At 34.8% G+C, this 12,296-nt stretch overlaps 1 protein-coding gene across 6 annotated transcripts in view; it reads left to right on the top strand.

Annotated features, from left to right (window-relative positions):
* LOC126973083 (endophilin-A) overlaps positions 1 to 12,296 on the top strand; it is a 70,784-nt gene that overhangs the window by 46,119 nt on the left and 12,369 nt on the right. For all 6 annotated transcript variants that reach the window (XM_050820211.1, XM_050820215.1, XM_050820213.1 and 3 more), the window contains exons 3-4: positions 10,806 to 10,874; positions 11,575 to 11,791. In XM_050820211.1, the coding sequence (XP_050676168.1) occupies positions 10,806 to 10,874; positions 11,575 to 11,791 (286 nt within the window). The remainder of the gene's footprint in view (positions 1 to 10,805; positions 10,875 to 11,574; positions 11,792 to 12,296) is intronic.

Raw genomic sequence — 12,296 nt, forward strand, 5'->3', positions numbered from 1 at the left:
CTCACCCGTAAACAATATTTTTCTGTGACCTCCCTTTGCGTACCGCTTCAGTAGTTGTTTCAATTTTACCACCCTATTCTTTTTTAAATTATCAGTTAAGAAATTACCAGTACGTCTCTTATAGGATGCAAGTCCTAAGTCATCTTTTAAAATACGCAACATGGTTCTAGGTGCTATTCGGTTCTCTTTATCACCCCACTCCACTTTAATATCGCAAAATATTGTACAATGTATTAGGGCCAAAAACTCAATGAACAATGACAGATTCCAAATTCAAATGTATATTTTGTTTATTTTTAATGTAACATTTTTGTAACAATATTTATGGCCAGACTAAGTAATATATTCGGCTTCGTATTTCATTTTTTGAGCAAGTGAAATAGTATATTATGATACCAGTGAGCTTTGTATCATAATATAAATTAGTAAGGAAATTGCTCATTATACACGAGGCTGTAGGTACGTAAATATAATCCAACGATACATTTCGGAAGACGATTTACATACATTGCTGTCACCGTTTAATGACAAGATCTTATCTATCCATAGTTATGTCCAGTATAGTTATAGTCCAATTCTTTATGTCGATAGGTTATTGAAATGTCAGTAAGCGTAAAAGGATAGATTTGTCTTACCTCTAGTAAGTTAAACTAAGGATAGATAAGTTATTGAAACGGCCGTTATACGAGCAAAATGCATGCAACACAAACATTATATTCTAGTTTACATTGAAAAGTTACAAACAGAAGTTTGTCGTCGAATAACTTGTCAACTAAATTAAATATACTCGTGAAATACACGGATGAACAGTTGTTTGTGGCCGCAACAGAACTTATGCCCAACATGTAAAATATTAACATTCTTATATTTTTTGTAGATTGTAGATTTGCAAGAGCGACATCTCAAGTCAATTTCCTAATATGCAAATATTGGGGTTGAGCAGGTTATCATCAGTAAAGTAGATCTTGTAGATGAATCCACAACCTGAGAGTTGAACAAAGCATACAAGATTTTATCAATGATACGTCAGTTGGAAAGAGCGCTCGCACGGAACGCGAGAGGTGGCGGGTTCGAGTCCTGCATCGTTCATAGAATTTTGTTGTCAGTTTTATTTGTGTAATGTAAAATATTGTATTATATGTAAAGTTCTAAGCGAATCCAAGCCGCAATACATTGGTCAGTAGGCCAATACAATTATGCTCGCCTCTTTATTATTGCTCGTATGAACTTAGAGCCTTACACTCGATAGCATTTATCGTTTGTGTTCTTGCAAAATTATCCGTTCCCATTCAGCCGAGTTGAGCAACATAAACAACTCTCAAATTTCAGGAAACCGTAACCTGATTGATGGTGTCGCGCCGCAAGCCGTAAAGCTATTATAGTCATTACCAAAATGTTTTGTGAGTGCACGTAAATATTGCGCGAAATCCGCGCACATTGACTGTGAGTTGTCACGTATTGGCTTCGTCGATTGATACGTGTGCTTTCGAGTCTCGATATAAAATGAATACTTTTACAACAAAGGCGAAGGTGGGGGTCAAGAATAGAGACTAGGAAAATGACAATTCCGCACGTGCGTTTGTAATACATTTACGAAATAATCCATAGTACTACAGTCTACATCGTAGTAGTAGTAGTATCCATCGTACATTCGACTCAATCACTATATATGAACACTTTTTTTTTCAAATTTCATAAACAAAAGGAAGCAAGGCATTAATGCATTCAGCCAATACAATGACAATAATTTATTTAAATTCCAAATAATTTTAGTTACTTTATTTATGTATTTTGCCTATACCTATGTATTTATTTAAAAAAAACTTATTTTAAATTTAATACATGCATTAATAGTATTATCGCTGTAAAATAGTTACTTCTTAAAAAAAAATTGCACACAAAACTTTTTTATTAAAAATCTTCTGCTTTTTGAGCAAATGTATTAAAAAGTATATTGTTATGTTTATTGCTGGTGTAAAATCTAGTCCACTGTATTTTTATACTTATCAAGTGCTAACTTGTAATGCTAGCTTGTGATTTAAACAAGACATACCAAAAAATCGGCCGATGGTTAGAGCGCTCGGTCGGAACCCGAGAGGTGCGGATTCGAGTCCCGCATCGTCAAAAAATCAAAAAAAAAAAAAAAAAAAAAAAAATTTACTTATTTAGCATTTTAGTAAATAGTATTTGAAGGACTTCCCGTTTAAGTTCGCAGAACCCGCTCTTTCCAACGGATAAGAATGCTTACACATTTAACAAAAATCGTGAATGAATGAATTTAAATGAAAATTTGTATATTTCAATTTTTTCGTACGGAGCCTATGTCTGCCTATTTATATTATATATACGACAGAGCGTCAGCGACTCAGTCCCATATTGACTTCGATTACGCGGAAATCTGACTGATTTTATAGTTTTTTGGTACGGAGCTTATAGAATAACGTGTATTGTTTCGATAGGAATTAAACAAAAACGAAAAGTCACTTCAAACCTCGATTTTTGAGATTTTTACTCAGGACATTAAGCCTGATTTGCAGCTGTCCTTATCGCACTATCTTCTGTGTCACCCGCGTTCGCTCGACACAATAATGATTTTAAACTTCTTAACTCTGAGAAAGCTGACCATGTTTTGGTAATCACAAGCCATCAGGTAACATAACTATGATACAAACATATAAATGTGTATAGTCTTACAGTAAATTCATATTTGAAATATTGTTATCTCCATAACACTAACTTGTACAGCTTCCTGAATTTGCTGTGTTGGTGAAAACTGCAATGGAGCGTTGGTACTCGCGTTTTGCAAATTAAGTTTATCTTCAGTGGGGCTGAAAGGGTGAGGTTGGACGGCCGTGACCCAGAAAGCGCTTTGTCATCGACGTGCCCTAATTATGACGGCCTTCCTGGCTACGTGCAGTCCTGTGACATTGAGAGGGAATTTACTGCTAGTGGCATTTAGTTCGACACCTCATATCTCATTAGTATACTATCTATTTACGTACATTCATGTTATAAGCTCTGTATATATTGGAATTTGAAAGCGTTATCTTAATTTTTTTTTCTTTAACCCTTTTCTTGCCAGCATCATTATAACGAGGATATTAATTTTTTCTGTTGTGTAAAACATAATAAATGTTATGGGTGTTAGTCTACCTACAGAATGATTTTTTTATGTGGGAGTGGATATAAATCCAATGTCCTGGTGTTTGGTTCCACTGAATTCCTAAACTAATGAACGGATAAATAATGACAAGTATGTCACTTATAGGCTCCGAGTCCTACGCTACCTTTTAAAATACGCAACGTGGTAGTAAGTTTCATTTTCAGTTAAAAATATTTTTCTTCCAGGCGGGATTTCTTCGAATTATTTCCATTACTGTATTGATTGTCTTTTTAGAAGGTAAAACTACGTAGATTATTTTCTGTCACAGCAATCCCGGTACACAAATATACAACTTAAATAAATAACATTTGCAACATGTATACATTGTGACTCTTTTTGATTGATTGGTGCAATATTGAGAAAACACAGTGAATATTCATGTAAGAAAGACATGTTTCAATGTCTTTGAAACTATTAGAAGCGCTGAACATATGATTTCGTGAGTTACGAATAAGACTCAGCTATGAAGCTCAGATCTGTAACACTCTCATTCGTGTAAAGTCAATCTAAGCAAAATTTACAATTAGAGAAATTTTTATTTACATTACAAATAATATATGTCTTTTTTTCGATGGCTTATTGCCATCTTGTAGGGTAGGTATATGATCCCTTTGCTGTAGTGATTTTGGGACTTCTGATCAAAACAATGCGACAAGTAGTTTTGGCAGGATGCAATGTTGACATTGTTGCAATAATTTTGAAGAGACAGGATCAGATGGAAATCTGAAAGTGCAAGCTAATCAGGGCTATGTGGTATAAACATCTCCCAGCTAAACTTTCTTAATTTTTGCTGAGTGGCTAAAATGTGTATGTTCCTGCTTTATCGAAATTAAAGATCACACCTTACTATTGATCAATTGAACGCGCTTTTTCTTAACTTCTTGCTCTAATCTGCTCCGTTGTTTGTAGTAGAGATCAGAATTGATGGTTCTCCTTAGCAGTAAAGGCTTGTTATAAAGTTGTGAATCTATAAAATAAAGTAAAACGGTTGTGAGCTCGTGTGGAACCCAATTTTTAAAAATTTTGGCTACCTTCAAATAGGTCATAAATAGGGGTTTATTCAAATAGGTCAAACTATTTTGTGTTCGATTACTAATTCTTCAGGCATGTCGTAACTACTGATATGCCTATTTTGCTTCACTTTTTTACAAATGTAGTCCATCTTATAACGGGGCAACCGGATTGAAAACGCTTAAACCAACTTTATGCTAAGCTTACTGACACTGCATTAGGTCCAACAACAAATTTCTATAGCGGCTTGCGTTGTTTATAAAAAGAAAAACAAATTTGTTTCTTTTTTTTTAAACATAACTTTCTTAATGTCACATAAACTAGCCAGAAATAAGGTACTTTAGCCAAAGCAAATTTATTTTGTTATTATTGCCTTGATTTTTTTTTTTCATTTTTATTAGTTTCACTTTTATCGTGTGGTGTCATGTCTTTTTAATCTAAGTCTTTATGGCCAGGCTTAATATAAATAAACAAGATTATTTATTAAATATTAACGATAAGAATAAAGACATAAGAAGACCTCTTAAAATTATAGTGAATTCTCTATTTTTATTTTATTTATATAAAAATATACAGATTTAATTGCCTGCCAATAAAAAAATTAATTGGCTGCAAGTCTTTGAAGTTTTTCGCTATGCCTCGTAGAAGTTACAAAATTCGCCCTTGCGTATTTTACACATTCACGCTGTATTTAAGTGTTCTCTCATGTTTATGAATACATAATTTCCATATACATAAATTGTATATAATTTTGAATTATAAGCTTCGCGTAGGGAGAGAGGAGGCATTATAGAGACTAACATTGAAGGCAATATCACGGTGAGGTAGCCGTATCAATCCCGTTTCTCATTAATATCTAATCTCTTGATGATTGTGTGAGTTCAAATAACATTGTCTTGTAATTTCAATCTTGTGCGGTGATTCATTGTAAACCAGTGGGAGGCTCCTTTGTAACGGATGCCTGGCTAGGTTATGGGTACCACAACGGTGCCGATTTCTGTCGTGACGCAGTAATGTGTAAACATTACTGTGTTTCGGTCTGAAGGGCGCCGTAGCTAGTGAAGTTACTGAGCAAATGAGACTTAAAATCTTATGTCTCAAGGTGACGAGCGCAATTGTAGTGCCGCTCAGAATTGTAATGGGCAGGGCGTATCAATTACCATCAGCGGAACGTCCCACTCGTCTCGTATTTTCATAAAAAAAAACAGGCACATGAGGCAATCTATCTTTAGTCTTAGGCTGAGATCTATAGAACGTACTTAGACTTTGCTCAGACTTTACTTACGTAATACTTAGGTGAGTGCGATAAATTGCGATAACCGCATTTTAATAACGCATCACAGATATATTTTTGTACAGGTTAAATTTGTTTTCATGTACCTTCATTAAAAAGAGGTGTTAGGCGGTACTAACAGCGCTGAAGGGTACCACCTACAACTCAGCGCTAATACACGAGTGTCACCAAACCCTGGAACAAGTTGCCTCTTATAACCGGGTAACTCTGCAATGGATCAAGGGACTCTCTGGATCTGGATTTAGAATCTGGATGGATGAATGACTCGAGCTGTAGACAGTCGAAAGAGGCGATACCTGCACTGTCGCCCAAACTGACACGTAGACTTATCAGCCTCAACAGACATGACATCCGTATAATGGTGGGCACCCCAACGGGTCACACATCTCTAAACAAACACCTTTTCACAATCGGCGTAACGGACAGTCCTAAGTGCAGAGGCTGTGTGGCCGAGGACGAAACGGTCGCTCACGTAATCCTGGAATGTGCGGAGGTGGCCAACCAACAGGCAAAAACCTTAACCAATTCGAGGTCGCTCCAGGAAGTCTGCGAACACCCCAGGAATGTTCTGAACTTCTGGAAGGAGCTGGGCTGGTTGGAGTAACTAGCCATTACTGCACACAAAATGGACCCATGCTAGTGGTTTAATTGCGGAAACAGGAGCCCCTATACAATACCATACAATACAATACCAAGAGGTGTTTTTAAGTAATTAAATGTGATGTTTGAGAGAGTTTTAAGAAAGAGAATATTACATCACACCGAATTAAGTCCATGATTCCCTATTAAATTTAAGTCACGTTTCATTTCTTAGCCTTTGAGTCGTTCAACTGTAGTGTTAGCTGAAATAAGCTTGCGATGTCTTCATTTCGTGAATTTACTTCAATTTCCCAATTTTATTTATTCAAAAGACTAAAATAGCTTTTATTTTTGAAGTGAATACTTCTTTATACCCACGCCGAGGCAGCGATAAGTGATTGTGGAACAAATGCGTTCTTTGGTTCCCTACCTGAATATTTATAATTTATATATAATATATTTATAAAATCACTCTATCAATGAATTATTAGTAGCTTTAGTTTTCTCAATAGACAAAAATTAGAGCGCTGTTATTTTAAAACAAGTCATCGATATTAACTATCACACACGACAATTGGTCACGTTCATCATTATTTTTAATTTATAATTGTGTTGATGCAAGAATAATCGTGACATAATGTCGTGTGTATTGTAAATTTACTAGTAAAATTGTCACAAAAATGCTGAAAATTTCGTTGAAAGAATCCACTAGAATTTGGATACATAGACACTCCTATATCTTGCTCAGAGTAGTTGTTTGGGTTGATACCAGCAGCTAAATTCCACCACCGGACATTACGTCAAAATGCGAAATACCACACATATTAACTTATGGCATTCTAAAACCACGCCTTTTGAGAGAAACTTTTGACCTCGCACAGCCACTTTATAGAATCAGTTACCGGGTGCAGTTTTCCCTAACCGATACGACTTAGGCATCTAAAGCATACTCCCAACTTAAAGGCCGACAACACATCTCTTGATTCCTTCTGTTGCGGATGACCATGGGCGGCTACCTCACCACTTCCCATCAGGTGAGCCTCTTTTGTCACCACTTATATCTTATATATATATATAATCAAGAATTAAGAACATATATATATGTGTGTACTAGCTGACCCAGCAAACGATATTAAAATCGCGATACAAAAGTAACTGTTGATCGTAGATGGTTAAAGTTGTATGTATTTTTAATGCTGACTCATAATAAAACAAATTTAAAAAAAAAAAGTAAAAAAAATTAAAAAAAAAAAATCGTATGGAAAACCCTTAACATTTAGGGGGATGAAAAATAAATGTTGTCCGATTCTCAGACCTACCCAATATGCACTCAAAATTTCATGAGAATCAGTCAAGCCGTTTCGGAGGAGTTCAAAGTTTAACACCATGACAGAATTTTATATATTAGATATAATCTGAATCTCGGAAACGGCTCCACAAATTTTCATAAAATTTTGTATATTTCAGGGGCGATAAATGATCTAGCTAGGTTTCAATTTTAAAAAATGTGGTTTTATGCGTGTTTTAATTACAAACAGCTACAATAACATTAAAATACAAAGGTAAATTTCGCCACTATATACAAGTCTATAACAGCTCAGATGGGACAATGGGTGATCCAGAAAGCAGAAGACCCCGGTTCGAATCCAGATATCCTATTAGTTTTTTTTTGTTAAAGATTTGTACATACTTAAAAATCCGCGCAAGGCTCGGTCGTCCGGATATTATATAATAAAGGACAAGCTATAATATAAAACCCATAAAATTTATATTTTCTGTGACATTGTTACTAATTTCGGTACTTAATTGTACCTATATATAATGCTAAAGTTTATGCCAAATCCATTGCTGGGTTTAACACTTCATTTTTGTGCTTGAATAATGCTGAGTTATGCATAAGAAAAAAAGAAGTATCAATAGGAAGTGTTGAACCTATTCACCAGATACTATTATGATGTAGTCAACGGAAGCTATCGGGAAACAGCAGCTGTGGTGCAATTTTAATCTGTTATAGGTGGAAGTTCGAACGGCTGAGCACAATTCGGTCAAGGCTAGAACCTCGACCCAAGCTTTTGTGCTCCAACGAACGTTCCGCTACTTCACTCCTTTTGTATCGTGAGCTCCTAATGTTATTATTGGTAAACTTTTGCCGCAGCAATCATTTTAAGGCCTGTGATGTATTGTTCACGGAGTTCTGTCGTTGGCAATCGATATGTTAACTTTTAATGTACTTTGCGGTCTTGTTTGATGACCCATATAGCCGAATGGTGACCCTGACTACTAAGCTAGAGGTTTGCATCTACCGGGATTCGAACCCGGTAGGTGCAATCATTTATATGGTGAATATGGATTTTGTTTCCGAGTTATGGATGTTTATATATATGTATGAATGAAAATTTATTGAAGTAGGTAGTTACTTTGCGGAAATGCATTATTATCCAAATGATTTGAGTTTTCTTTAGTGTCAATTCCGCCAATATTTGTCTTTAAACAATTCGACACGTGTTTCGCTTCTACACGAGGCATCCTCAGGACTGAAGTCTTCAGTCTCGTGCCAGATTTTGGCGAGTCAACACGTCCTTATTTGTTTAAAGACAAATATTGGCGAAATTAACACAAAAAAAACTCAAATCATTTGGATATTTTTATGTATGTTTAAGTTAGTATATTGTATTAAATATATGGTTGTCTTTGTACCCATAGTACAGGCTATGCCTAGTTTGGGGCAAGATAATTTGTGTAAAAGTGTGTCAATATTGTATTATGTTGATGCGAAGCGCGTTAATCATTAACTAGTGTACTACTACTACTCTGGCTGGGTTGATTTTGAAAGATGATTGATAAATGTGTACTATTAGTTGTCTTTAAGATATAGAAATATTAATTTTAGTAGACCTTTACTTATAACTTTTAGGGGGACCATTAATTCGTATGCGTATTACCGGGGGTGCGGGGTCGATAAAAAATAAGCTTAAATTTTGAAAATTTAACTCTTTATCTATATTATTAAGTACCTATGTATTTTATTCATTTGTCCTTTGTTTTATGATTTGGCGGCAATTTAAAAATATGTGCAATGACCTTCAATGTCATTTAAGTCAACAAAGAAAGTTATGATTGACTACGACTGGCCTCTAACGATGAAGCCCCATTTCGTGCCACTGCACTGTTTACAGCTGGTTTACGTTTGTATTCAAATATTTTTAAGTTCTTATCCTGCGGCCAACTAGGTAAAAATTTACGCTCGAAGCATATCGGCATAATATGTATATTTTTATAAAGTTTTCGAGTATTTTATAGGATAGAACAAACAAACATTTTATATGATGGACAAACGAATACGAAGTAAATAAGTGGTGTGTTGAAGGCCTTTTGAGTGGTCTTCTCACTATCTGAGAAAAAAAAGACGACACCTTAAGAAAAAAAAGTGTGTACACAAGAAGTTATACTTCTTTGGCCTAACGAAGCAAAAATCTTTAAAATTATTTATTCCTCGTGCTATTCCACGTTTGTAGAAAGAACAATATCGTAAAAATCTTGCAACGATGGCTTTGACAATTAATTATTAAATAACGAATACGGCTGACGGGCTTGAACGCTTTGCCTATCCTAATAATGGACGAAGACACCAAAAAAAATATTAACGAATGTCGCTAACTTCAGAAAATTTTAGGAACCAACATCACCCTGTTACTTTTGTGTTACAGTGATGCGCGCATCTTAAAAGTTCACTGTCATCATATTTTGATAACGCGCCTAAAGAAGTCTACTTCAAAAAAAAAATAGTTAAAGTATTTAGCAGAAGACACAGAAAACGTGAAATCGGGAATTGATATGATATAAATAACATATGTTCACATTTCTTAACATGTTTGGAATATTAGTGTATATTATTATTACAATATAAGCATTTTAAAGAGAACTGGAACGCAACGCTCATACCATTTCATTATTATCTAATGAAGTTCTGAGCCTTATTGTACCTACTAATGTTTATTACTACAATAATTTGAAACACTCATAGTCCCTTGGGTGAGGGCTCGCACTTACAGAAGTGATAAAGACGTACCATTGTTAATCTAATATATAAAATTCTCGTGTCATGGTGTTAAACATTGAACTCCTCCGAAACGGCTTGACCGATTCTCATGAAATTTTGAGTGCATATTGGGTAGGTCTGAGAATCGGACAACATCTATTTTTCATCCCCCTAAATGTTAAGGGGATGAAAAATAGATGTTGTCCGTCCACACGAAATGTTTTTGACACTTTTTTTTAATTTGTTTGATTATGAGTCAGCATTAAAAAATACATCTACGATCAACAGTTACTTTTGTATCACGATTTTAATATTCTTATTCGGCATATAACGCATGTGAACGGCAATACAACGTTTGCTGGGTCAGCTAGTATTATATGAAAAAAATATATTATTTAAAAAAAACTAAAAAACAAGCTTAAAGAACAAATTTCTCTTTGGTTTTCGGAAATTTCCTAATATTACATCAATCGGTTAAAAATAATAGCTGATATTTTTTAAATGAACATCAATTCCTGCCTTATCGACGATAGATGAAAATTATATAAATTAACAAACATCTTGTTTTGTTTTTTTTTTTTTTTTGCAAATTGAAAAATGGAATAATTTTACCGAATTAATGTATTGTCATCGGTACTCGATAAATTTTATTTTCAGAATATGCTTCGAAATATAATATTTTGATTAGTAAGTTATTTATGAAATATATTTTGTTTCAGTATGTCACAGAAAAAATGGGTGGTGCTGAAGGAACAAAATTGGATTTGGATTTCATGGAAATGGAAAGAGTGAGTTGTTGTGTCTTTCTGTCCTTATAAGTGTAATTAGGTATTATAATATCATAGCAGTATTAGTATAATATTTTACTATAGTATAATATGTAAAGACATTATGTCATTAAAATTAAATGAAATAATAACCATTCAATTTTATCTTGTATTTTATGGCGCCACAAGTCGAACACAATTTGAACAAACTTGCCAAGATTTATAGATAATGCGTCATTTGGACGGTTGGCTAAGTGGTGAAAGTGCTGGGGCGTATTCCTGAGGCTCCATTTCGAATCTCGTATCGTCTGTAAATTTTGTTATCTAAATTAAATTTATGTATTTAATCCCTAAATTGAGGGTAATCACTTAAATTAACAGATTGTTTATCTGTTTTTTTTGTAAAACATTAATATACTTACTGTAAGAATGAAAATGGGACATTTTACCTGAAAAGACAACCATATTGTAAATTTCTTTGAACGGGTCATCACTGCGAGCGGCGTTGAAATCAAGATCGAAATGTCTATTTAAAATTTATTTAACTCTCTAGTGCTACAATGAAGCGTTCTTGGTACCCTGTAGCTGGTACATCCTCGATCTTCTTGCGTAACTTACGCCTTTTCTACAACTTTTCCAAAACTTATTATCATCTATTCTGCCTACACTTTTGACTACAACATCTTAAATGCCTCAGAAATGATTATGGTAATATTTCCAGAAAACAGACGTGACGTGTGAGCTGGTTGAAGAGCTTCAGATAAAGACGAAAGAATTCCTACAACCGAATCCAACGGCGCGAGCGAAGATGGCAGCCGTGAAGGGGATCAGCAAGCTGAGTGGGCAGGCCAAGAGCAACACTTATCCCCAGCCCGAGGGTGTTCTCGGAGACTGTATGCTTTTGTACGGAAAGAAACTCGGCGAGGACACAGTCTTCTGTAAGCTTCTTGCCTTCACTTATACTAGGACTATCTGTACGAAGATGTAGGTTATACCAATAGGAACTATATACACCCTTTCCCATAAGTTAGCGTGAAGTACGATAGTATTAAGTGATGTTCTTTTGTTAATTTATTAGTTACTCTCGTCTCAGCCCAATATAAGTAAACTTTCTGCATTTAATGGATGATAAAACTAAATTAAAATTTAACACAAACTTAATAATTACTTTGTTGTGTCTCCTGTGGTGATTATTCTCACTCAAACCCACTTACACAACCAGAGGATTAATTTAATTTAGTTGAAGGCTTAATTATGACAACGGAGTGATTAAGATTGTGCATGGAAGAATTTTCATTGACAATCGCACTGCGGATGATAATTCTAACTGACCGTTTTGCATTTCCCATTTTTCTCAGAAGTACATTGCGTACCCAACGGGTATTTTTGTATGTCATAAAGCGCAAAAATTTGCTGAAATTTTGACAATATGTATTTCCATGC

The sequence above is a fragment of the Leptidea sinapis genome, chromosome 28 (genome assembly GCF_905404315.1).
Source record: "Leptidea sinapis chromosome 28, ilLepSina1.1, whole genome shotgun sequence".
Taxonomy (NCBI): Eukaryota; Metazoa; Arthropoda; class Insecta; order Lepidoptera; family Pieridae; genus Leptidea; species Leptidea sinapis.